At 50.8% G+C, this 27,151-nt stretch overlaps 3 protein-coding genes across 3 annotated transcripts in view; all 3 read right to left on the bottom strand.

The window, feature by feature from the left end:
• LOC122102367 (keratin, type I cytoskeletal 15) overlaps positions 1-27,151 on the bottom strand; it is an 88,058-nt gene that overhangs the window by 46,524 nt on the left and 14,383 nt on the right. The gene's annotated exons all lie outside the window — the stretch shown is intronic.
• Positions 263-7,426, bottom strand: Krt9 (keratin 9). The gene is made up of 10 exons (XM_042673023.1): positions 6,884-7,426; positions 5,797-5,879; positions 5,520-5,676; positions 5,136-5,297; positions 4,074-4,199; positions 3,707-3,930; positions 2,835-3,325; positions 1,650-1,763; positions 1,296-1,361; positions 263-282 (listed from the first exon to the last, which is right to left on the bottom strand). The coding sequence occupies exons 1-10, from the start codon at positions 7,424-7,426 to the stop codon at positions 263-265; spliced, it is 1,986 nt and encodes a 661-aa protein (XP_042528957.1).
• Positions 16,969-21,098, bottom strand: LOC122102814 (keratin, type I cytoskeletal 14). Its single transcript, XM_042673503.1, has 8 exons — positions 20,574-21,098; positions 19,345-19,427; positions 18,654-18,810; positions 18,343-18,504; positions 18,134-18,259; positions 17,816-18,036; positions 17,677-17,723; positions 16,969-17,144 (listed from the first exon to the last, which is right to left on the bottom strand). The coding sequence occupies exons 1-8, from the start codon at positions 21,096-21,098 to the stop codon at positions 17,047-17,049; spliced, it is 1,419 nt and encodes a 472-aa protein (XP_042529437.1). The 3' UTR covers positions 16,969-17,046.

The raw sequence follows: 27,151 nt of genomic DNA, 5'->3' as shown, positions 1-27,151 counted from the left end.
ATCAGGGAATGAGTAAGGTTACCCCAGGTCACACAGAAGAAGAGAGAGAGGTCTTCTCAATCCAGAGGTCATCAAAGCCCAGAAGGAAAAGTAGCTGAAAAATGGCCAGAGACACAATGCCAAGTCAGTCCAGTCCCCAATGAGTACCAGGATATATTGCCAGCTAGCTCTGATGTCAGGATACACTGTGCAGGATCCTTCCAGGATTTGCCCACCTGGAGGATGCTCATCTGGAGCTGGGCAATGAAAGTTGTCGGGAGTTCTAATACCGAATTTTGTGGCCTGGGGAGAAATAAAAAAGGAGGAGAGGACTTCAAGTGAGAGCTTGGAGAAAGCTGGGGAAACTGGGCACACAGAATCTGAAGCTAAAAGAGCTAAGAAACTCAAAGAGCTGAGGTGGAATTAGTAGGAGTTCAACCAACCTGTGGCCTCCTCTAATTCCACATCTCTCCTACAACAACTATGACAGATGCTTCCATCTCTGAGCATGGGAAGTTCCCAGGTCAGACTTTCCCATCTGCCCATGGCTGTGTTAGTAAAGTCTTTAGACAGTGAGGGAAAAGATGGGCCAACCTCTCCCCTAGATGCACATGCGTGCCCCTGAAGTACCGTTGGAGACATAAGACCTAAGATGGAATGTCCACAGCTACTGCAAGGCCCTCTGAACTAAACACCTAGTGTTTTACTGTCATTTCACAGTAAATCTTCATAAAGGTCCATGTGTAGAGAGGGAAATTTTTCCCATGGATCATACCTGCATGTTCCTTACATTTAGATGAGCATGTTCATTATAAACTTCCTCTGGAAGTTGTGTCAGGTAACACAATGACATTATTAAGTACTGGCTGTGGAGCCACACAGGGCTCCACATAGGATTTGTATGATCGTGAGCAAATTACTTACTTTTCTGAACTGCATTTTCCTTCCATGGACCCTACCTCATAGAGTATAGTGGAAAATGTAGCTGACAATGCACAATTTTCAGTCAATTGCCTCTATTGCTAAGACTTGGGCCTATGAGGAGATTTGGTCCTAACTTCATCCAAAGTTGTTGAAAACAATGGTCAACCCTACATCAAAGGCTGGTCTATGGCATCTCACTAAAGATCTTCCTAAAATCCAATTCTGCTTAGAACGTGTATCCTTCCCCCAAAGAAATTCAAAGATATACAACAACAAAAAAGAGTGGTTGTTGAGCATTCATGAGGCCCTGGATTCAATCCCCAATGCTACAAAAAAAAAAAAAGCAAGATAAAATAAAACCACTTGATTCTTCCCCCAGAATTACCCCTTACCTTGTGAATGATCATCACAGTCTTCCGATTTTGAGGAAGAAGACTGAGACTGGGATGGCCTTCTACCTCCTCCCATGGATCCACTTCCTCCTCCAGAACTGCTTCCTCCTCCATAGCTGCCCCCACTTCCTCCTCTAGAACTGCTTCCTCCACCATACTGGCCTCCACTTCCTCCTCCAGAACTGCTTCCTCCACCATACTGGCCTCCGCTTCCTCCTCCAGAACTACTTCCTCCTCCAGAGCTGCCCCCACTTCCTCCTCCAGAACTGCTTCCTCCACCATACTGGCCTCCACTTCCTCCTCCAGAACTGCTTCCTCCACCATACTGGCCTCCACTTCCTCTTCCAGAACTGCTTCCTCCACCATAGCTGCCCCCACTTCCTCCTCCAGAACTGCTTCCTCCTCCATAGCTGCCCCCACTTCCTCCTCTAGAACTGCTTCCTCCACCATACTGGCCTCCACTTCCTCCTCCAGAACTGCTTCCTCCACCATACTGGCCTCTGCTTCCTCCTCCAGAACTACTTCCTCCTCCAGAGCTGCCCCCACTTCCTCCTCCAGAACTGCTTCCTCCACCATACTGGCCTCCACTTCCTCCTCCAGAACTGCTTCCTCCACCATACTGGCCTCCACTTCCTCTTCCAGAACTGCTTCCTCCACCAAACTGGCCTCCAATTCCTCCTCCAGAACTGCTTCCTCCTCCATAGCAGCCCCCACTTCCTCCTCCAGAACTGCTTCCTCCACCATACTGGCTTCCACTTCCTCTTCCAGAACTGCTTCCTCCACCATACTGGCCTCCGCTTCCTCCTCCAGAACTACTTCCTCCTCCAGAGCTGCCCCCACTTCCTCCTCCAGAACTGCTTCCTCCACCATACTGGCCTCCACTTCCTCCTCCAGAACTGCTTCCTCCACCATACTGGCCTCCACTTCCTCTTCCAGAACTGCTTCCTCCACCAAACTGGCCTCCACTTCCTCCTCCAGAACTGCTTCCTCCACCATACTGGCCTCCACTTCCTCTTCCAGAACTGCTTCCTCCACCAAACTGGCCTCCACTTCTTCCTCCAGAACTGCTTCCTCCACCATACTGGCCTCCACTTCCTCCTCCAGAACTGCTTCCTCCACCATACTGGCCTTCACTTCCTCCTCCAGAACTGCTTCCTCCTCCATAGCTGCCCCCACTTCCTCCTCCAGAACTGCTTCCTCCACCATACTGGCCTCCACTTCCTCCTCCAGAACTGCTTCCTCCTCCATACTGGCCCCCACTTCCTCCTCCAGAACTACTTCCTCCTCCATACTGGCTTCCACTTCCTCCTCTAGAACTGCTTCCTCCACCATACTGGCCTCTACTTCCTCCTCCAGAACTGCTTCTTCCACCATATTGGCCTCCACTTCCTCCTCTAGAACTACTTCCTCCACCATAGCTGCCCCTACTTCCTCCTCCAGAACTGCTTCCTCCTCTATAGCTGCCCCCACTTCCTCCTCCAGAACTACTTCCTCCTCCATGCTGGCCTCCACTTCCTCCTCCAGAACTGCTTCCTCCACCAGATTGGCCTCCACTTCCTCCCCCAGAACTACTTCCTCCACCATAGCTGCCCCCACTTCCTCCTCCAGAACTGCTTCCTCCACCGTACTGGCCTCCACTTCCTCCTCCAGAACTGCTTCCTCCTCCATAGCTGCCTCCACTTCCTCCTCCAGAACTGCTTCCTCCACCGTACTGGCCTCCACTTCCTCCTCCAGAACTGCTTCCTCCTCCATAGCTGCCTCCGCTTCCTCCTCCAGAACTGTTTCCTCCACCATAGCTGCCTCCACTTCCTCTTCCAAAACTGCTTCCTCCACCATAGCTGCCTCCACCTTCTCCCTTGGACCCACTGCCTCCACTTCCTCCTCCATGGCTCCCTCCACTTCCTCCTCCATGGCTCCCTCCACTTCCTCCTCCATGGCTTCCTCCACTTCCTCCTCCGTGGCTGCCTCCACTTCCTCCTCTCCTTCCTCTGCCACTTCCAAAGCCACTTTGTCCAGCTCCACTGGAGTCACTGACAAAAAAGAAGAGATAAAATGAGTGAACTTCATATACTATACAAGAATAAACCTGCACTGAGTCAAGACTCAAATACAAATCTTCTTGTTTCCTTCCTAGGAAGCAGAGGACCAAAAGCTGCAGTGGCAGCACAGCTGGGAAGCGGGCCCTACTGCTGGAGAACCCTCCCCTCTCTGGCACAGGGCTGGGCAGCCCTTACATTATTGTCATTACCTTTCCTGAGCTCAAATGTCCTGAGTTTCCACCCATCCCACCACAGGATAAAGTCCTGGATCCATCAGACCCTTGCATACAACATCTTCTCTAGCTGCCCCTTCAGATGGACAGACAGGCCTAGGAAGTCCCAACGGGGCTCCACGGTACACCAAAGACCTACAAGTCTTCCTGGCCTCCCTCAAGGAGGCGGCGGTAGGTCTGAATTTCCTGCTCCAGCTTCATCTTGATGCATAGCAGAGTGCTGTATTCCTGATTCTGGCACTCTATCTCTGCCCGAATCTGTGCAAGCTGGCATTCAAGTTCACTGATTTGCCCCTGGATCTGCTGTAACTGGCCACAGTAGTTGTTCTTGGTGTCTTCCAAAGCCTTTTCCAGAGCTGATTTCTAAGAGGGGGGGCGGCAAAAGGAGGTTTTTAAGAGGATGCTACACAACCATTCTTCTCCTTGCCATGCCCGGAGATCAGTCAGTCAAGGCCTTTTGTGCCCCATCCCCACCCTGGCAGAAAATCCACAGTGGCTCCACCAACCGTGCTGAGCTGACCCTCCAGCTCAATCTCCAGCTCCTGGGCGCTGCGCGGAAGCTGGGCCAGCTCCCTCTGGTTGCTCTCCATCTCTTGGCCACTAGTTGTCACTTCTTGTTCAATCTGAGTCATCTGCAAACCCAAAGGCTCAGTTAGGACCAAGCAAGGCCAGGCGCTTCAACGGACAAGACTCTGCTTCACCTACCAAGAGCTTCCCTGTGAAGACCAAGGCTGAGCCTAGCCAAAGATACTTTGAGTTCTGGGTTCCCTCAGACTGGCAGAGTTGTCCAGGTCACACAACAGGATATTCCTTCCCCTTCTTGGCAAAGTTTCAAAGCCATTCATACTGTCTCCAGTCTCTCTCTCTCTCTCTCTCTCTCTCTCTCGCTCTCTCTCTCTCTCTCTCTCCTTTCTTTTTCTCCCTCTCTCCCCCTTTCTCTCTCTTTCTTTCTCTCTCTCTCATACACACACACACAAATTAACGAAGTCTTAAATAATATAACAAGTAAGTGGTTCATGTTCTAGTTTTGTTCACACATACCCTGAACTATGTATTTCTTTTTGTTTTGTTTTGTGCCAGTATTAGGGCTTGAACTCAGAAGCAGGGTGCTGTTCCTTTTTCACTCAAGGCTGGTGCTTGAGCCACAGCTCCAATTTCTAGTTATTTTGGTGGTCAGATAAGAGATAAAGAGTCTCATGGACTTTTCCTGCTCAAGCTGGCTTTGAACTGTGATCTTCAGACATTAGCCTCCTGAGTAACTGAGTAACTAGCATGACAATCGTGAGCTCCTGGCATCCACCTAAACTATGAGCTTTTTCAGAGTAACAAACTTGTTTAGCTCGTCTCTGAGATACCAGCACTTTCACCCAAGAAAGTAGCACTGAGAAGTTACTCTACAGTTGTGTCTGGGTGCAGTGATGGAAGAGGGGTGAGGGGAAGATCGTTGGATGTAGCCACACTAAGAGGTGGACAGGTGGGAGGATGAGGGTTGGGAGAAAGAAGGCAAGGAGGGCAGGGACACATGGATAGAGGGACAGGAGATTGTAGGGGCAGCACACGCTGCTCACCTGGGACTCATATTGTTGTTCGATCTCCTTCCGGTTCCTAGCAATGATCTGCTCGTACTGCTCACGCATCTCATTGAGAGTCCGAGTGAGATCTTTGCTAGGAGCAACATTTATCTCCACGTTGACATCCCCGTCATTCTGGCCAGTCAGCTGGCTCATCTCCTGCCAGAGAAGAAGGAGACATGAGGTCAGGTGCAGGATCCCTCTCACCCTTTTTTCGGATCTTGCTCCATGTCCCTCAGAGTACAAAGAAAGGACATAGCTGAGAAATCAAGGCTCAACCACCACCCCAACTGGTGTCCTCTTCAGGAGGACATTGCTCTATAGCGCCTCCTGCTGTTTGTGCCCTTCTGTACCCAATAGGTCACAGTAGTAGACTCCTACCTCCTGGTGGTTCTTCTTGAGGGCTTTCAGTTCCTCTTGTAGGGACTCATACTGTATCTCCAGGTCAGCCCTTGCCATGTTCAGAGTATCCAGCACCTTCTTCAAGCCATTGATGTCAGCCTCCACCGATTGCTCCAAGGTCTGCTCCATCTCAAATCTGTAAGGCAGCCAGAAGCACGGTATGATCAAAAGGATGACTGGTCCTACAGGGATCTCTAGAGCACTCGGAGAAGAGGAAGGACAGACTGCAGCAGAGGGAGAAGAGGGCAGAGCTCACTTAATCCTAAAGTCATCCATCATCATTCGAGCGTTGTCAATGTCCAAGAGGGTTTTGCTGCCACGCCGTGTCAGGTCCAGAATCTGAAATAAATAAATAAGTAGAAGATGGCATGAAAACCCATGACTCCTTGTTCCCAAACTCACTGCTTGAAGAGAAGGAGGCCAGATAAAACCATAGGAGGGAAGAAACCCATCCAGGAAGAGATTCAAGAAGCAAAAAGAGCTTTCCAACAGGTTGCTTTCATTGAGCAACTATTTGAAGAGCTCCTGAAGAAGACACTACAGGACTTAAAGATCCGTGAGAGACTGCTCTTCAAACAGCCCACCATCAATTATAAAATCCAAGGTAATACAAAAAGGAGAAATGGTTTATGGTTATGAAAACTTAGGAAAGACATCAGGAAGATGGTGGTGATTGAATTAAGCCCTCTAGAAACATCACATTCAAGGCATGAAGATAGAAAAGCAAGAGGACAAGGTGAAGAACCAGACTGTGAGCTTCCTGGGGTTGAGGGCTAAGTCTGGTACACCAAAGGAATGGAGTAAATGAATAGACAAGTAGATAGACGTAAAGATAGATGGAGGGAGAGAAGGAGAAAGGGAGGGATTCCATGCCCAGATCTTAAGATCCTCTCCATCAGTTGAATAAACATATATCTGGTTCCAAAAGATGAAGATGACAAGATGAAAATAATCATCTTCTAGGAACCCAAGAGAAGGAAGAAGGAAGAGGCAAGATTGAATTTAAGACCAGGCCCCAGCCTTACTCATATTAATCGAAGCTTCTTCTCTGCTTTTATACTCTGAAAGTAAGAAGAGTTTGAAAAACAAACAAACAAAAACAGAACATAGGCCAAAGCCTCCGCCTTGGAGCCTTCAGGAGGCCAACACGGGTTTGTTTCCGATGAAAGTTTAAAGTATCTGCCTATTGTCTAGGCTTAGCTTCAAATCTACTATCCTGTGGAGTGGGGGCAGACTGAAAGAGTGACAGAGGCAGAGACACAGAAAGAGACAGAGAGAGACAGATAGAAAAGCAGAGAAACTGAGACCAAGAGGGAGAGCTCTAGGAAAGTCCCGGGACCTACCTGGTCCTTGAGGTCTTCAATAGTATCATAGTAAGGGGAGTAGTCCTTCTGGAAGATTCTGGGCCCCTTGGACTGATACCACTCCTGGATCTGCTTCTCCAGGTGAGTGTTGGCCTCTTCTAGTGCCTGTACCTTATCCAAGTAGTTAGCCAGCCGGGAATTGAGGTTCTGCATGGTGACCTTCTCGTTGATGGCCAGAATGCCACCATTACTGCCTCCAGCGCCACCTCCAAAGCCTCCTCCAAGACCCCCAGATCCACCAAAGCCTCCAGCACCACTACCAAAACTCCCTGAACTAAAGCCCCCACCAAATCCTCCACCATAGCCGGACCCAAAACTTCCACCACCTCCCCTCCCACAGGCCCCAAAGCTGCCTCCACCATAGCTACTGGAAGAGCTGAACCCTCCTCCTCCTCCTCCTCCTCTGGCCCCTGTGGAGCTGAAGCGGCTGAAGGAAGAGCTCATACTGCCCCCACTGTCCCTGCCACCCCCACAGCTGCTGCCACCGCTCCACAAGGACGAGGAGAATTGTCTGCAACTCATGGCCCTGCCTGCGGTTCACGGGAGTGCTGCTAGCCACCCTGCTGTCCCCACGGCCATCTACTTATAATCCCCCACCATTGAAGGTGGCCCGCCTAGGTGTGCCCTCATCTGTGTGTGCCAACCTTCCACCACCACCCCCTCTCCAGACTCAGCGAAGGTCTGGGATACAGGACAGACAGGCAGCCCCAGGCTCTGCGTCCCTTGGACTGCCCCACAGGGGGCCCAGCCTCTCTCTATTGTGTAGGATAATTTGATGACATTAGGCTGTCAAAGGCTCCATAAATCAAGTCTCTTGCTAAGGGGGGTTGACCTATATCCCACAGTCTAGTCGCCAGGTGACCTTGACGGCAGGCCTGAGACTTAGTCCCTCCCAGGAGCCAAGAGAAAAACTCCCAGAGGGAAAGTCATCTGCTGAGGGATGACCATCACTGGGCATAACCCTCTCCTTCCATCTCCCCCTCCGCACCTGGGCCCTCAGGAGAGCCCACCTGCACTGAGTCAGGGCTGAGGTACAAGGAGATTAAGGGAGGCTGAGGGAGACACAGCTCCTGCTTCTTGGAGTCCCCTCCCCCCCCCCCAGCAACTGAACAGAAACTCAATTCCTTCTCCCAGGATCTCTCTATTGACAGGGAAGACAGGAGCTCTGCCTTTAGGAGCCCCTAGATGGCTGAGGAGACAGGAGGCATGGCCAAAGATGGAGGGACGTGTGAAGCACCATGTCTGCCAAGCTCCAGAACAGCCCACAGAGGACTGGGTGGATAAAGAAAGCCAACCCAAGCCTGGCGGGCACCACTGGCTCACGCCTGTAATCCTACCTACTAAGGAGGCTGAGATCTGAGGATCACAGTTCAAAGCCAGCCCAGGCAGGAAAGTCCATGAGACTCATCTCCAATAAACCACTCAGAAAACCGGAAGTGGTGCTGTGGCTCAAGTGGTAGAGCGCTCACCTTGAGCTGAAGAGCTGAGGGATAGCGCCCAGGCCCAGAGTTCAAGCCCCAGGACTGAAAAAAAAGAAAAAAGGAAAGAAAACGAAAGCCAACCCAATCAATAAAGTACTGCTGATGCTGGCTGGACACATCTTGCACAGGGCCCAGTGGGGGCATGAATTTGGTTGAATACCCGTCTGTACTGAGCCATAGAGGTTGCAAGATACAAACATGGGCTCTATTTTTGCTCCCGGAAGTAATTCCCATACAGATTCTGGTTCCCAGGGCCAGAAAAAAAGGAATACAAGAAGGCTGTGGGTACGAGTGCCCACCCAACCTCAGCACACAGGCTCACTAGCTGGGAGACGTTGATCCCTTAATCATGCTCCAGTGTTTTGCTCGATTCCTCCTCTATAAAATGGTGAGACCACATGAGAAAGGCTCAAGATCCATCAAACTGCTTCTAATTTGACCCCCTAAGGCCCTCACAGCTCTGTGCTGTCCTACCCATCCTTTTCTATTCCTTCCCCTTCTCTTCCCATTTCCCAGATGTCCTCCCAACTCATACAGGGATCCAGGCCTGTAAAGCCAGCTACTTTAGAGGCCAGCCTGGGCAAAAATTGGCAAGACTCCATCTCCATCAAAATAGCTGATCATGGAGTCTTTCTCCTGTGGTTCCAGTTATACAGGAAGCATGAATTGCCTTGGATCATGGTCCAAGGCAATTCTAAGAAAATATAAAAGACCTCATCTGAGACATAACAACAACAAAACCGTTGAAAGGAAGAGACCAAAAGGATCAAGAGGGACCTGAAAGAGGACCTGTGGATGGCATTACAAAGGACAGCATTTCTGGAAATGTTTCTGGATGATGTATGGAGACTATGTTCAATAATACAATGCTGAGTCAGGCGTGGTAGTACAGGTCTATAATCTTAGCACTCAGGAAGATCAACAATTTGAGGCCGGCCTGGATGACATAAAGAAACAAAGCTTTGTCTCAAAGGAATATATATGTATATATGTGCATATGTGTATGTATGTATATCTAATCTATTTTTGGAGCTGGGAGGTGGAATAGGAGCTTGGTGCATCCACTCCATGCATCAGTCTGGTATTGACGTACCTCAGGAATGGTGCACCCCTCCTACAGTTGTGGTACTTAAAGACAGATGTGCTAGTTATTGGAGCTCTGCCTTTGCAACCCAATAGCCTCCTGTTGCACCAAAATGTCTTAGTCCTGTTTTCTTAGCTAGTGACATCTTTGCCTACACAATGGACATCCGTCCTCCCTAGATCTCTGCCCTGGAGGCCTTGCTTCCTTCCCACCTTCACCTGATCAGATGTCTACTTCCTGCCCACTTCCCCCATCACCCAGGATGGGGGGGCGGGGAGAGAGAAGGTAATAAATCACATGATAGAAAATATATTTCCTTTTCTATTTTTCAATCTTTTTTTTTTTAAAGAAAACCTATCAACAGGACTTCATGCTCTTGCTTCTTAGAGTTTGCATTCAAGGCTGAAGATAAGAGTGTCTTGCAGCCAGGCACCAGTGGCTCATGCCTGTAATCCTAATCTCAGGAGGCTGAGACCTGAGGATCACAGTTTGAAGCCAGCCCAGGCAGAAAAGTCTATGAGACTCTTATCTCCAATAAACTACTCAGAAAGAGCCAGAAGTGGTGCTGTGGCTCAAGTGGTAGAGTGCTTGAGCACGAAGAGGCTGAGGGACAGTGCCCAGGCTCAGGCCCTGAGTTCAAGCCCCAGGACTGGCAAAAAAAAAAAAAAAAGAGTGTCTTGGAATTATCTGTCCAGGAAGGTTTTGAACAGGGGTCCTCACATCCTAGCCTCTTGAGTAGCTAGGATTACATGCATGAGCTACTGGCACTCTACTCAAAGATTTTTTTTTTTTAATTGGCATACATTTGTTATCAAGGGAGAGTTGTGGTGACATTTACACACACACACACACACACACACACAAATATACAATGTATTCTGATCAGACTCACCCTCTCCATCACTCTTCTGGGTTCTTTTGTTTCTTTCTTTTTTTTTTTTCAATAAGTTTTTTTATTGTGAAAATACCATACAGAGGGGTTACAATTACATGAGCAAGGTAATGAGTACATTTCTTTTTTTTTTTTTTTTGTCAGAGGTGGGGCCTAAACAGCTCTGGGCCTGGGCACTGTCCCTCAGCATTTCAGCTCAATGTCAGTACCCTACCACATGAGCCACAGCGCCACTTCCGGCTTTTTCTGCTTATGTGGTGCTGAGGAATCGAACCCAGGGCCTTATGCATGCAAGGCAAGCGCTCTACCACTGAGCTACCTTCCCAGCCCATGAGTACATTTCTTATGAAACATGGTTGCCTCCTCCTTTGTTTTTCCCCTACCATCCCTGCCCTCCCATCTCCACGACTACACTCCTCCATCCCATCGCTCTTCTTTATTACCCCCGGGCCTGTCAATCACCAAAATATGTTCAATAAATATTTAGATGAGTGGCACGGAGTATGTTAATTACTAAATTAGATTGAACAGACCAAGTTGGAGGCATTTGGTGAGTGTCTAAAACATGGGAAACTCCCCAGCCAAGGCTGGAGGTTGTGACTGCCTAGTTCCTGGGGTTCTAAGCCTCCTTCCTGCCAGCCTCTACTGAAAAAGCCAACATCAGGCTGCCAAGTGGTCTGAGGCCTGGGCTAGGCCTGGGCTAGGCCTGGGCTAGGCCTGGGCTGGTTTCTCTCGTCCTTTCTTCTGCTTTGTCAGCCTGACTCTGAAGTCACCTCTTCGGGTAGGATTCATACCCCCACATCCTGGTTCCTATGCTGGGCAGGGGAGAGGTTGGGCAGAGCTCTGGGGACAGCGCACAGCATTTGTGTTCTGTCCTCAGCAATCTTAGTAGGCCCTGTCTGACAACTGGTCAGGAGCTCCAAGCCATAGCACACTGTCCTGCCCATTCTGGTCAGAGAGGGCCCATCACCAGCCCTGGTGTTGAACTCGCCCATGCCCTCACCCCCCACCTCCACTTCCCACCTTCCAGCACTCTGTCTCCAGAGCCCCTCCCCAATGCCCAGGACCTTGAGCTGCCCTAGAGGACACTGAGCATCGACTGTCTCCCACACTACTCACCCAGGGCCAGCTAGGAAGGACTTGCCCCATTTTCATGGGGTGGGCTGTAAAGCTCACCATCCCCTCTGCATTGACTATAACCTGATTATGTAAATGAAAGTCCCCTCTCTGGCCAGCCCTCTGCCTGGACTGCAGGATTCCTGAACCACTCTCCTCCCTTCTGAGTAAGAACATGCCACAGGCCTTTCTACCGGATCATGTTGGCTCTCACTGCCTCTGCCCTCATCCCCCAGTCCTCTCCACTGGGTCTCTAGGAACAGTACAGTAGGGTGAGCAACACTTCCCCGGTCAGGTACCACTCCACCATCTGCTGGCCTCACCTTCTCTACCCTTGTGGGCCTGACTTCATTAACCTCATGGGAAGCCTCTGAATATTGTGTTGCCAGGGGGTATAAATACAGTTCAGAAGAGATGGAGGAGCCTCCCGATAAACGTTCAACTACTGCCTGTGTGTAGGCAGCCCCCTCCCCCATCCACACTCCTTCCCTCCGCTCTTCCTTCTCCTTCTCTCCCCTCCACGTCTACCAGTCCTTCCCGTGTCTGGCTCTGCTTTCCATGCAAAGAGGAGCTGGCCACGTGGGCACCTCCTTCCCTCCAGGCATAAGGTGTTCAGGTGGTTGGAGCTGGTCTCTCCCTTCTCTCAAGCTCTCTGCCTGGCATGAGGAGCTAGGTAGACTAGGCAAAATGGAGGCAGGACGAGGAGGTTTGGCCTGAGTGAAGGACCTCTTCTCTCTGCTGTGTACCGTGGCTTGCTCTTCCCTCGGGGCTCAGCATCTGCCAGCAGAACCCCATCTCACCCCCATCCTGGGGTGGGGGAAAACCCTCCAAAATCTGAACCAAGAATGGAGTCCCTGTAGCTCAGGAACACCTCATCACATGAGTTCCAAGGAGAATGAATGCTGTTGCCTATAGCCAAGGTCAAGGCTGCAGCTCCTACTCCCAGAAGGGGGATGGAGACAGACAGAAGAGACTGAGAGGCCGAGGAAGGACCAGAGAGGAAAACAATGGTGGATTCCACCTGTACGCTGTCCCCCATGGGGAACGGGGTTCTCCTCAGAGGAAAGGCAAGGCCCTGGAAGCCTCTCTCTTGCCTGCACCCAGCTTTCCACATTCCCCACTTGCTCACCATTGTTGAGCCTCAGGTGGGGGCTGGGGAGACCCTGAGTCATCATGTGGCTGGCTGCTTAGGGAAGGAGGGAGAGGGGGCAGGGGTGAGTCACAGCTCCTCTCCCGATGCATGGCCCCTCCCCTGCATGAACCATCTAGGCGGGTGTTACTGCCAGGGCTGGAGGTGCTGGAGATGCCTTCAACGCTGATTCTTTCTCATTCCATCGCCACCTGCCACCCCCACCTAGCCAGACCCCACCAGACCAAGGCAGCGAGGCCTTGTCAGACCAAGGCCTAGACAGACCAAGGCCTTGTCCCCTGCCTCCACTAGACAGTGCTATTGAGCTGCTTTTCTGGCCTACTGTTTTGAGGGAGGGGTCTGGGCCCAGCTCTTGAGACCAGGCCCTGTAGACAAGAGTACTGATTGGCATCAGAGCTCAAACAATGGCTCTCCCCTCCTGGATGTGGGTAAGGTAGAGGAGATCTGGAAGGAAGGAGAGCTCACATGAGTCCCTGGGGCAGTCGCGTTGTCTATCCTTCTACTCTCCGTACAGGGTGGCACCCCCTCTGAGCCCACCAGTTTAATTTCCTCCCATCCCACTGTGGAGCCTGGTTCTAGTCAGATAGCCTGTGGCACCTTCTTTCCCCCCAAGGGAGCCCACTTTTCCCAGTAAACAACAAGGATAATCACCTGAACAGAGAGAATGCTGGCCCACCACAGCCAAGTCTAAGAAAGCGCATATTTGCATACCAGACCTCCTATCGGGGGTGCAAACTTGAATGGGACACCACCTCCAACAAAATATGGTGGAGAATTCTTAAACTTCTATCGCCACTGATGACTGCATCTGCTTTGCTCTCTGTCCAGGCCTATGCAACCACTGAAATGTGACTACTCCCCCCACCCCAGATTCCATGACACAATTGAACAGGAAGTCCACCTTGGAGCCCTAGTACCCAGAGCCCAGGACCCCTGGAAGTATCCTGAAGCCCTGCCTCCAGTAGGGTCCCTTCCCAGACTCTAAGGAAGCTCTTACAAATCTCTCTCCTCCCTGAGCTGTCCCTTGTACCTCAAAATCCCTAATCCTCCAGCTCTGGGTCACTCACTCTCACTTTGCTTGCTACAGTCCAGGTAAAAAGATAATAAGGAGCCAGGTACCAGTGGCTCATATTTATAATCCTTACTACTCTAGGTTGAGATCTAAGGGTCATTGTTCCAAGCCAGCCCAGGCAGGAAAGTCTGTGAGGTGCTTATCTCCAATTAACCAGCAAAAAAAAGAGGCAGAAGTGGAGCTTCTGTGTCTCTTGAGTGGCTCGAGAGGTAGAGTGTTATCCTTGAGCAAAAAAAAAATCTCTGAGATAGTGCCCAGGCCCTGAGTTCTAGCCCCAGGACCAGAACAAAACAAAACAAAACAAAAAAATGAGGGAAAGGCAGAAAGGACAAATCTAGGCAGATAAGGAGAGACTGAGGCACAGTGGAAATGAAATCCCTTCCTCTTCCTGAAGAGTCTGAAAAATAGAGATGGGGGCCCAGTGGGGAGAGTTCCCTCTTTATCTTCTAAAGAGCCTGTAAGAACGATAGGCCTGAACAGAAGCAATACCCCTGACAATACCAGAGGAGGACGTGACCCGACCAGATAGATGCCAGAACAGCTGAGACTTGCCCAAAAAGGATATTAAAGGGAAATCTCATGAGTGCTACAACAGGCTACCAATTTCCAGCTCCCCTTCGCACTCTTGCACAAAGTCTGTTCACTTCTCCTCACCTTCCTCTTCTTCCTTTTCCCCCTCCTTCTCCTCCTCCTCCTCTTCTTCTTTTCCTTCTTCTCTTCCTCCTCCTCCTTGCCCAGAAAGCCAATAAACAGGACCTTATATGTGGCATAAGGTGGTCCTGCCAGATAGGAGTCCTAGTTGGGGGCTTAAATCCATCTGCTAGTAGCCAAGAGACTTTGCTCAACTTCCCTGGTGCCTTACTCTCACTTTTTTGTTGTTATTGTTGTTCATGGTGTTTGAACTCAGGGCCTAGGCACTGTCCCTGAGCTCTTTTTGCTCAAGGATAACACTCTACCACTTTGAACCACAGTGCCACTTCCAGTTTTCTGGTGGTTTAATTGGAGATAAGAGTCTCATAGATGTTCCTGCCTGGTCTGGCTTTGAACCGTGATCCTCAGATCTCAGCCTCCTGAGTAGCTAGGATTACAGGTGTGAGCCACCAGAGCTCGGCTACTCTCATTTTCAAATAAACTTTGCCTCTGCTTCCTGAAATCCAAATCTTTATGTTTTGGAGGAAAAAAAAATGTTTTAAGGACCCAAGACTTCTAAATGGGATCAATTACCCAGAGTTTTGGAGATGTAGAGACACCCTATCTTTGCTGGGGTGTATATCAGAACAAGATTAACCAGTAACATTTCATTGCTTTGGCTAGTTAGCTCATCCTGTTAATGCTAGCATGTACGGAAGGCAGCCTATGCACCAAACTTAAAGCTACACTCATTGTTTCCATGAGGTCATGAAATCCTCTAGCAGCCCTATAGAGTACAGCTGGTCATTTCCCAGCTTGTAAAGGAATATGGTTTCAATGATATGGCCAGGCTCTTCAACCAGCCTGACTTCAGCACCTTTCCAAACCCAAAACCCAAGTTTTGGTCCAGATTCTTCCTGCAGTCCCACCCCTACTCTTGATTCACCCTAACAGGCATCCACACACAGCCAAATGAATGAACTGTGGAAATTGGCCCAGGTCTACTCAACTCTTTCCTCGCCCAGGGCACTGAGCCCCTCCTACCTCTGGAATCTCCAACGGCTCACTCAGGTAAGGCCCCTCCCCTTTCTGCTCCTCATCCAGATCCGCTCCCCCACCCCTCCCCCCAACACTCCCAAAGAGAGCATAAGACACTCCTCCACCAAGAGGACTCATCAAAACCCTGGCTCCTAGGTACCTACGTACCGATAAATTAATTCATTGGATTTTTTATGAACCCCAAGAAGCCTGGGTTTCATAGTCATTATTGTACAAGTGAGGAAACTGAGGCTGAGGCACTCCCAAGGTCACAGAGCTAGTGTAGAAACAGGGTTAGAAACCTGGCAATCTATTCCCAACATCTCAAAAAGCATCCTCATCATGAATGGTGCCACTAACACAGTGGTGCCTTCAGCCTGAAGTAGGCCAGGCACTCTGCTAGAGGTCTAACAACCTGCTACTCCAGTGAGTGTTCATAAGCCTATAAGGTAGGTAATATTACTCATCCCACCATACCTTTGTAGACACTGAGGCTTGGAGATGGAAAGCGACCTATCTTTGGTCAGCTAACTATAGGGAGAGTTGGACTCAGCTCTGGAGGATGTGTCCCAGCTCAAGAAGACAAGACTTGCCAAGCACTAGTGGCTCACCCTATAATCCTATCTACTCAGAAGGCTGAGATCTGATGGTTGAGGTTCTGAGCCAGGCCAGGCAGACAGAGTGGTGAGGCTGTTTATGTTTGACTAACTAGCAAAAAAGTCAGAAGTAGATATGTGGCTCTAATGCTAGAGTGTCAGCATTGAACAGAACAAGCTAAGCAAGAGCCATAAGGCCCTGAGTTCAAGCCCCAGCACTGGAACACACACACACACACACACACACACACACTCACACGACTCTCACTAGAACATAAAGTTAGGTTCATAAGCCTTCATTGAGGAGTTCTGAGGAGACCCGTGTACCCCATGAAATTGTATGCAAATGCAAGTGTCTAGGAATCAGGGAACAAATACATATATATATATATATATATATATATATATATATATATGTGTGTATGAGTGTGTGTGTGTGTATGTGTGTATGAAGCTTCCAATACATTTCCAAAGGGATCCTTGATCACAAAAATGTGTGGATGGGAGGGAAAAACAGGAGCAATCAAGGGAAGGAGGCTAGTGTCCAAAAAGAAATGTCTTCATTACCTTACATAACTGTAACTCCTCTGTATATCATCTTTATAATAACAATTAATTTTTTAAAAAATTCTTAACCTAACATACCACCTGGCACCTAAAGGCATTCATTGTCTGATTAGTACATGAACAAGTGAGTGAGAGACTATCTCTGCGTGCCCTAGGCAAACCACTTACAGCCTGGGACACACAGCTATCGATCTCTTTGGAGATGGTGAAAGCTATCCTGGGACCTGAGCCCAGCCGCCCTCAAGTCCTTTCTCCCAGTCCAAGAGGCCATTGCCAGGTATTACAACAAGCTCAGAGCAATATACCCACCACCTTCTTCCCACCCCCATTCTTGACAATGACTGGGCAGACCGCGAAATTGTGCAACTCAGATAAAGACACTTTATTGATTGCCAGGAGGGGTAAAGGTAGAGTGTGAAGTGTTTGGGGGCGGAGGAGGGGCTCTTCCATGAGAACTGTGTCTACACATCTGTGTCCACACAGGAGCCACCAAGGCCTGAGCAGAGCTGAACAGCCTTAGTTCTTGGTGCGAAGGACCTGCTCGTGGGTGGACACCACTTTGCCATCGTGCACATCTACAACCTTGGTGCGGATCTGGCGGCTGGAGGAGGTCACTGTGCAAGAGAAGATGGAAGAGAAGAGGTTACCAGAGGTGGACAGGCAATGGAGAAACCGGGAATGGAGCGGCCAAGAAATTGAGGAGGCATCCATGAACTGTCTCCTGATTACTTTCCTAATCACTGCTAACACCAAAGCACTAATACCACCAACATATTCAGACTAGGGCTCTTTAAGGTCAGGAATAAGAAGCTATGCCCTCAGACTGGAGCTTGCAGAAGCCATCAGCGCCAACTAGTTCTCCTATCCAAACAGACCCAAATGGACTGGGGTTGGCCAGAATGCTGGGGTGTGCTGTCCATGGTCCTGACCACCCTTACTAAGAAGTCTATCCAGATCCGTACAAAGGCAGGGATCATCATTCTTCGGCCCAAGAAGAGTTAAAAAATGGCTTCCACCCTAGGAGCTTCATAAGGGAGAGTGCATATGAATGCTCAACTCTTAAAGAAGTTTCTGATCTCTGGCCTAATCCTGCTGGGGACCCCCAGGTACCCTCAATCCCAGGTTTGATGAGAGGAGTTGCCTTACCATCTCTGGATGACTGAGAGCCAGAGGAGAACTGGGCAGAGGAGAGGCTGTAAAGACAGAAAATGGCAGGATTGTGAAGCACATGAGGACTCATCAGTAAACAATTCAGGCATGGACTACCTGGGAGGGCCCCACTCACTGGGCATCCTCGCCCTCCAGCAGGCGGCGGTAGGTGGCGATCTCTTGCTCCAGCCTGGTCTTCACGTCCAGCAGCATCTTATATTCCTGGCTCTGCTGCTCCATCTCACAGCGCAGCTGAGCCAGCTGCTCCTCCACGCTGCCGATCATCTCCTGCATCTGGGCCAACTGCATGCAGTAGCGGCCTTTAGTCTCCTCCAGGCTGTTCTCCAGGGATGCTTTCTGTAAGGGAGAGAAAGGAAAGCAGAGGTCACTGTGGTTGTTCATCCCTTCAGCTACCCTCCCTGAGCCCACTCTCATGCCTGATGGTTGTTCCTACCATGCTGAGCTGGGACTGCAGCTCAATCTCCAGGTTCTGCACTGAGCGGCGGAGCTCAGAGATCTCGCTCTTGCCACTCTGTAACAGCTCACTGTTGGTGGTCACCTCGCGGTTCAGCTCTTCTGTCTGCAGAGGAAAAAGTACCATTCATACCAGAAAGCCCCAGAAGGCAGACGACCTGGGTTCCTTCCCTTCCAAAAGACACACACCTTGCTGAAGAACCAGTCCTCCGCGTCCTTGCGGTTCTTCTCCGCTATCTTCTCATATTGGTCCCGCATCTCATTGAGGATGCGGCTCAGGTCCACGCCAGGAGCCGCGTCCATCTCCACGTTGACATCGCCGCCTACCTGGCCTCTCATGGAATTCATCTCCTGCACAACCAGAGAAGAATCCACAATGAAGACCCTCATGATGGCAGCTGATGGGGGCTGGGAAGGGAGAGCTTCCTTGTCAGAAGTATTGGGCCCATCATCTCCATTCCATTGCATTCTTTTAAGCTGGAGACCCCCACAGCTCTTACCTCCTCATGGTTCTTCTTCAGGTAGGCCAGCTCCTCCTTCAGGCTCTCGATCTGCATCTCCAGGTCGGCTCTGGCCAGGGTCAGCTCGTCCAGCACCCTGCGCAGTCCATTGATGTCAGCCTCCACGCTCATGCGCAGGTTCAGCTCCGTCTCATACCTGAAATGACCCAAGAGAAAAGGAATCAGATGCCCATCTCAGCCATACCAAGAGCTTTGTTTTCTTCTGCCATAGCTTCTCCCCAGAGTTGGCATGCAGTAGGTGGTTTTAGACACTGTGTCCATTGATTGCTCAGATCTGAATGTTTCTGGAATCTTGGAAATAAGACAGCTAGCTCATTCCTGCTGCAGAACTCAGGGGAGAGTGCACTTCCAGCTTCTGCCAGCCAATCAGGTTCAAGGCCTCCAAATATGACTACTCATTGTACTCTAGTGGCAGGTGAGGGAGTAGGGCGATGCCTCTCCCTAAAGTTGTCAAACCTGGCTGCAGGTCAGAATCACCCAGGTAACCTGTTACAAATAACTGAATCAAAACCCCAAGGGTGGGGCTCAAGCATCTTATATTTTTACAAGTAGCCCAAGGGGTTTTCCTAGAACAAGTCAGCTCTGTTTGGAAAACTCATACTCCAAAAGGAAAAAAAAGTCTTCCACCCTAGGGAGACTACATGTTTCTGAGCTACCCTTGCAAACTTACTTGGTACGGAAGTCATCAGCAGCTAGACGGGCATTGTCAATCTGCAAGAGGACATTGGCATTGTCCACGGTGGCTGTGAGGATCTGGAAAATGCAAAAGCCACAAGTCCTTGTCAAATGGATAAGTTTAGGTGTTTCTGCAGCCTGCTATCCCTTCTCCACCGCCCCCCCCCAACCTCCTACCCAATCCTTCACCACAAAAGCCTAAAGAATAAGCCTAAGCTGTGCCCAGCTTCGAAGGAGGAATGTGAGCGATGACTAATGGTCAGCTGAAGAGGTAGAAAAAGAAGTGGATCTAGAATTGAAAAGCCTGAGGTTCTGCTCCTAGCAACTGCCAGAGGCTTGCTGCAGAACCTGAGATGGGTGTCGGGGGTTCAAGTCCACCTCCTGCACAGATAAGAGGAGCGATTTAAAGTTCCTTAGATCCCTTTCACTCAATGTGAGGCAGCCCTGCCCAGCGCTCTGCAGACACACGCAATTCAAGCCTACAAGGCCTGGAACCTCATTGAGATTTTTCCAAGAGGGAATTAGAAAAGAGGAAGCAGGCAACAGGAGGGGGGGGGGGGGGGGAAGAAGACGCATACAAGCTTGAGCTTGGCTCTCATCTCCCCCTGACTGTCTAATGGCCCTAATCTATGCAAGACATCAGAGCCCAGCAGGTTCAGCAGGAGGGTTCTAGGGGGTGACACGGGAGCAAATGAGGGGTGCTGGAGACACCATCCTCTCTCTTCCACAGGGTACCTTGAGTGTGGCTGTGGGTTTTCCATGCTTGCCTGCCTGGAGGGAGAGACCAGCCAGTGCCAAGGCTCATGGGCGGCGGCAGCCACAGCCCAGACTAATGAGCTAATGAGCGGTTTGGGCGTCTAGCCTCGTCCCGTTACAGCCTTGCTCCTCCCTTGTGCCAAAGAACAGGTAGCTGCCTCCCGTATTAGAAGGTGAGACATGAAAGCTTTCCCTTTTGCTGTGTGACCTTTAGCAGGTCAAAGCACCCCTCAAAGTTTCAACTTCCTCTATAAGATGTAAAGGTAGGAATCATCAGTCTCGGGTGATCTGAGGCTGGGAGTCCAGAGGGAAAAGGGTCTTCTCACTGATGAGCTTTGCTTGGCATATCCATAATCTCAGACAAAGGGATCTGGAATTGGAGTCTGTCTCATGAGGAAATCTTAGGCAGCCTGAAGCATCTATTGTCCTCAAGAGAAGCCCCCTGGGGTAGCACCGTGGTCTACTCACCTTGTTTCTCAGGTCCTCGATGGTCTTGAAGTAGGGACTGTAGTCTTTGGTCTCAGCTGGCCTCTGCTTCTGGTACCAGTCTCGGATCTTTACTTCCAGGTCAGTGTTGGCCTCCTCCAGGGCCCGCACCTTGTCCAGGTACGTAGCCAGCCGGTCATTGAGGTTCTGCATGGTCACCTTCTCACTGCCCACCAAGAGCCCATCGCCACCACCCAAACCACCACCAAGGCCACTGCCAAAACCAAAACCACCACCAAAGCCGGCACCGAATCCTCCACCAAAGCTGCTACCTAGAGCCCCTCCAAAGCTGCTGCTGCTGCTGAAGCCACCGCCATAGCCGCCCCCCATCCCGCAGGCTCCCCCGGAGGAGAAGCGGGAGGAGGTGAGCGACAGACCCCCGTAGGTGCTGGGGGCCCTGCAGGAGCCTCCAGTCAGGACAGAGGAGATGCGGCTGGAGCCGCCACCGATGCCACAGGAGCCCTTCATGGAGCTGGAGGAGGTGAACTGGCGGCTGCAGGTGGTCATGGTCCCGAGGAGGAAGGAGAGTGAGCGAGTGAGTATGTGAGCAAGTGGGCAGACAGAAGCAAATGGTGCTCCGGGAGGCTGGGAACCAATGCCTGTGCTTTATACTTATGAGTAGGGGAGGAGGCGGGCCTGGCATTTTCCATTCCCCTTGGCTTTCACCACCCTCAGGCGAAAGCCAACTCCCACTGAGATCCCTCCTCCCCTCCCGCTTCATCATGTCTATCATATTTTACTGGAAACGCATTGTTTGAGGTGTTTGGGGCTTTCTTGTCCCGCCAGGTGTGATTCACCAGGGGGGGAGGTGTGGGCCTGCAGGCTACACTTTCCCCATGGGGCCTCTGGGAGTCCCATGCCGGCCCCAGCCAGGGTGACAGAGGAGCCACTCTGCATATAAACCTGGTGACATATTAGCTCCCAACTAACTGCAGGGGACGTTCCGCTTCTCCTGACCCTGGTGGGAACACCAGCACAGTCACATCACCTGGAGCCCAGACGGGCCACCTTCCACAGTACTACCTACTAATGGAGACAAGATGAGTCTGCCCTCCTAGCTGGACATCCTAAAGTGCCTGTCATATCCTCGGCCAGGCAGGCAGCTCAGACTCCAGACACCTCCACGAGAGGAACACCAGGCTGATCTCCCCACCCAGTGCACAGGCCTTCTCATCCACCCCGAAAGAGGAGCTCACGTGGGCCACATACCTGCGGACAGACCCACAGCATGAGGCTGCTCCATTCGGCCACCACAAACAAGCAGGTGGCCTCTGAGGCCGAGCCAGAGATGTTGGGAAAGAGCCCAGGGTCAGCTGAGTCCTGGATCTGCCATTGGCACCTGTGTGACCCAGAACCTGACCTTTCTCTGAGCCTTAGTTTGCTCGTCTGGAAAGTGGGAATGAATAGCACCCCTGTTCCTATTACAGCCAGCTCTTCAAATCCAACATGACTAAGTAGGCCAAAAGGTTTTATAAACTGAGTGTGGCACAAAGCCCACTGTTGTAGCCTATCTTGGCTCCCCAAAGGGGTGAGGCAGCACCCTTGAAGCAGGCCCGGAGGAGGACATTTTAAATCTAGTTCCAGATATCTTCTCAGCCACCTCCCTGACCTCCCCCCAAAGAGGGGGGTAGCCCTGATTGGGGGGGTCCAGGGACTGGCTCAGGCTCCCTCCCTTGGTCCTCTGTGGAGCTGTTAGGGAGGAATGCAGGCCTCTGTGAGGACAGCAGGACTGGGTGTGATCATAGTGGATCGTGGATATAGGGGTCCCAAAGGCTGGGCCCATAGGTCAAGAGACAATTCCAGGGATCCCATTGATTCTGCATTGGATGTCTGTGCATGCAAACCTTGGCTACTCCCCACCTCTCCCTAACAACCTCCCAAACACACCCTCTTCCGGCCCCCAACCACCCTCCTGCCAGCCCCTCAGTCCCCTGGACCCTGGCAGGCATGTTGGGAGGAATGTGGTCGTGTCTGGGGCTGCCTGACACGTCCCATCTCCCCAGACAGGCCCTGACAACCCCCGCTGAAGGCTGCCGTGTTCTTCCTAGGATCAACCGCTTCCAGAAAGGAAGCCAAGCCGCTCGCCACCCCACTCCACCCGACTGCACCCCTCCCTGACTGCCACCAAAGCAGAAGTGCTCCCCCTCCCACCCACCACCAGCCCCAACAGGGCTTAGGAGATCAGGCAGGAACAATGCTGAGGCAGACTCTTGAGGCTGAGGGCACCCCAAATCTACCTCACCAAGAAGTCCCAAGGGTGTGAGTAAGCGAGGGCCCCACCCTGCTCCACCCACCCCTGACAGAGACTCCTAATCTCCTTCCACAGAAGGGTTCCCCTCCCCCTTCCTACCCTGGTCCAGCCCTGCCATTTCCCCCACTGAGGAGGCCGCAAGGATTTGGGCTGAGGGACAGAGGTGTTGGTGGGAAAGGGTATTGTTGTTGATGGAGAGGAGGAAGAGGGGTGGTATTCTCACTGGAGACAAGCATCCAGAGAGATGAAGGGATGGGAGCCAGGTGCAGAGATCAATACGCTGCCTCCCCACTGCAGGAAAGCAGGAGAGAACCCCTGGAGCCCAGAGCCAAGAAAGGTAGCCAAAGAAAAGGCTCCCTTCTGGAATATCACAATGTTGAAACAAGGACACACGATGACCCATTGCAAGAATGATACTCACCAGACACTATGTTGGAAATGAACTTGACAACTTTGCGGGGGGGGGGGGGGGGGGGGGCGGGGAGGAGTGAAGGAGGTGAGGGAGGGAAGGGATAATAGGAGAAAAACAAAGGAGGGGTAACAATGCCCGACAAGAAATATATTCATCACCTAACTCATGTAACTGTAACCCCTCGGTTCCTCCCTCCTCCCACTGTTCCTCCTCCAAGGGGAACCCATCATCTCAGGATGGGACCCACTCTCTCCATGCTGAACTCTGGACTCCTAGGTGAAATACACTGAGGCTAGCAGGTAAGGCTTGGTGATCAAGATGCTGCCAGGGGCTCGGCCCAGCAGGACTTCCAAAGCAGTTTTCTTTTATTTTCTTTCTTCCTTTCTTTCTTTTTTTGGTCAGTCCTGGGTCTTGAACTCAGGACTTGGGCACTATCTCTAAGCTTTTCTGCTCAAGGCTAGCACTCTACTACTTTGAGCCACAGCACCACTTCCAGTTTTCTGGTGGTTAATTGGAGATAACAGTCTCACAGCCTTCCCTGCCTAGAATGGCTTTTGAACTGTGATCCTCAGATCTCAGCCTCCTGAATAGCTGAGATTATAAGCTTAAACCACCAGCGCCTAGCTTCCTTCTTTCCTTCCTTCCTTCTTTCTTCCTTCCTTGCTTCCTTCCTTCCTTTCATTCTTCCTTCCTTCCTTTCTCATTAAGCTTTCTTTTAATGAGTCTTAAAGTTTTTTTGTGACAGATTTTTTTTGGTTATGTTGTTTAAAAAGTAAGTGATTAAAAAGTACCTATTTTTAGAAATGAATAAGTGAGGTTAACAAGGTTAACAAGTAAGGATCAGATTGGCAACTCTGTCCACTTGAAGCCCTGGAGTAGCCCCACTTCTGGATTTCTAGGCAGGCTGCCCCTCCCTCTAGCCTGCCCAGAAAGAAGCAGGTAAAAGAGGAGGAGCCTGGGTGCGGTTAGCAAGTCTCTGTACCACCCTGCGGAGGGAGACCCATGCCAACCCAAACACATGAAGGTAGGGCCCAACAGCCCCCACACACAGCCACCTTGTCTGCTGACACCAAGGCAGGGCACTAGGGGGTGATAGCCCAAGGAACCCAGACTGAGGAGGGAGGCCCAGCCGCCACCCTCAGAGCCCACAGCACTGTGGCAGAGACTGCCCCTACCTGTAAGAAGCCCTTGGCCTGAACGAGGAAAGATATACCCGAGGATGATATACCCAGAAGTTACAGAGCAGGAAGACAGTCGCATACCATAGGTGTGTCACCTAGACCAAATTATTACAAACAGTAGGAAGTATTCTCTCCATACTGGAGTATTGTGGGGACTACATTCCTCCCAGGGAGGAACCATCCTGGCCTCTGAGGCTGGCTTCTGGTGGCTTCTTGAGTTCCCATGTTTGTGACAGCTGACTCAAAGCTCTGCCTCTACTTTCCACGGATCTCTGCGTGTCTCTCTGTGTCCTTTTCTGTCTATTCCAACTGCACTCATTGGATTTAGTGTCTCCCATCACTCCATGAGGTCCTACCTGTCCACCTGAGAGAGCCCTGTACCCCTGTCTTGACTTCTCTACCAGTCCCTTTCACCTTGCCCCTCCCCCTCCCCACCAAGCCTCAGCCTTCTGTGTGTAGAGAGAGAAATCTGCTAGTACCCAGGACTGTCACTTGCAGGGACAGACAGTAGGCTGGAACCTGAGCAACCTCTGCCATTAGAGGGCAGGACTAGTGTGAAGGCTGGGAACAGGCCAGCCTGAAGGATTGTGGGTACAGGAGGCAATCAGAAGTCTGGAGCACCTCCCAAAGCCCCAGGGGTAGATACCCTTTTACCCAGTTCACTCTGCCACCCGCTGGTTTCCCAGGCCGACTTGCCTATCTGGGCCAAGCGTCCTTGTAAAAACCTGGCCTGACAACAGATGGGCGGGGCATGTCCATGTGTGTGGGCCGGTCTGCAGCCCTTGCTGAACTGCAAGACTGACAGGATGGACTGATCATCTCATGTCACTGATGAAGAAGGGCCAAGGGCTTCTTCCATCAGGAGGAAGCTCTTCATTCAGGCAGAATCCAGCCCCTGATCTGTCTGGCTTCAAACCCCACTTTCCAATGAAAGGTCCTCTCCTGCTAGAAAAATCCACAAACTTCAGGGGTCCCCGCATAAGAGTCCCAGCAGTTATCTAAACCAACCACTTAAATATAAGGGTGGGAGTGTGAAGCCTACTTTAAAAGTTAAAACTATCACCGGGCACCAGTAGTTCACGCCTGTAATCCTAGCTACTCAGGAGGCTGAGTTCTGAGGATCACAGTTCAATGCCAGCCCAGGCAGGAAAGACTGTGAGACTTTTTTTTTGGGGGGGGGGGGGGGTCGGTCGTGGGACCTGAACTCCGGGCCTGGGCACTATCCCTCAGCTCTTCAGCTCAAGGCTAGTGCTCTACCACTTGAGCCACAGTGCCACTTCTGGCTTTTTTCTTGTTGCTTATGTGGTGCTAAGGAATCGAACCCAGGGCCTCAGGCATGCAAGGCAAGGACTCTACCACTGAGCTACCTTCCCAGCCCCTGTGAGACTCTTATCTCCAATTAACCACTAGAAAACAGGAAGTGGTGCTGTGGCTCAAGAGGTAGAGCGCTCACCTTGAGCTGAAGAGCTCAGGGACAGCCCCCAGGTCCAGAGTTCAAGCCCCACGACTGACAAAAAAAAAAAAAAGTGAAAAATATCTAGCAGGATCACCCAGGGTCCTGAGCTAGGTGAGGTAAGAATATGTATGGGGTGCTGTGTGTGTGCACCCCTGAGTCACAGTCAGAATGTTAAGAACAAAGATGGTCAGGTGGTAACAGGCTGGAAGTCAATCAATTCACAAGCCCTTCACTAGCTTCCAGGACAGGGAACATACAGCTTTGATTCTACAGCTGTTAGGCTTTGATTCTACAGCTGTTAGGCATGAGGCTCTGCTGTAAACCAAGCCCCAACAGACCGCTCTGTAACTCTGAATTTCCATCCATCCCCCTGCCACTGCTGAATTACCACATCTGATCTCTCTGCTTCTCTAAATCCCTCACATTCCTTAGAATCAAGACCATTCAACACAACCTTAAGATAGGATTTCTACAGATGGTGTGGCATAACCCGGAGGCCCAATAAAGGCGGAAAGGGGAGGGTAAGGAGTGAAGGACATAGAGGGAAAGAGAAGAGAATGAAGCAATGTGGAAGAGGAAATGGATAAACCAATGATGGATGATGAGTGGATAAACGGACGGAGGTAGAGAGGGAGGGCATATGGCTGGATGGATGGAGAACAAGGACAAAAGGTAGAGAAATGGGGGTAGCTGAATAATGAGCTGGAGGATAGATGAAGGGAAGATGGGAAATGGATAGCTGAATGAGAAGACAAGAGAAGGAAGAAAATGGAGGGATAGAAGACTGGATGATGGAAGAATGGATGGATGAGTGGATGGATGGAAAAAAGTAGAGGGAAGATAAATGGATAATGTGTGGATGGTTGGATGGCAGATGAATGGATGAATGAAAGGAAGAAAAGTGAAGGAAGAATGGTTAAATGGATAATGGATAAGTGGATGGATGGATGGATGGATGGATGGATGGATGGATGGATGGATGGATGGATGGAAAGTGAGAAGTGGGTAAAAGATAGACAGAGCCCAGACAAAAGGCAGTCAGCCCAGCCAGAGGCAGGAAGGACAAGCATTCAAGATCTATTCCCACCTGCACTCTGGTGATGAGAGAATGCTGAGCAAGCCAAAGGAAGCAAAGAAGAACGTCCCATGTGCTCCTGGAAACAGCTGAGCAGACAGAGACATGGGGAAGTGCTCTGAGAGACCCACACAAATAAGCTAGACCTGCTGGAAGGAACTGAGAGCAGAGACCTGGGATGGGCG

This window comes from Dipodomys spectabilis, unplaced genomic scaffold, assembly GCF_019054845.1.
Source record: "Dipodomys spectabilis isolate Male_0828 unplaced genomic scaffold, ASM1905484v1 ptg000018l, whole genome shotgun sequence".
NCBI classification, from domain to species: domain Eukaryota; kingdom Metazoa; phylum Chordata; class Mammalia; order Rodentia; family Heteromyidae; genus Dipodomys; species Dipodomys spectabilis.
Note: the sequence above shows the minus strand (reverse complement) of the source record. Positions and strands in the feature narration are given on the sequence as shown.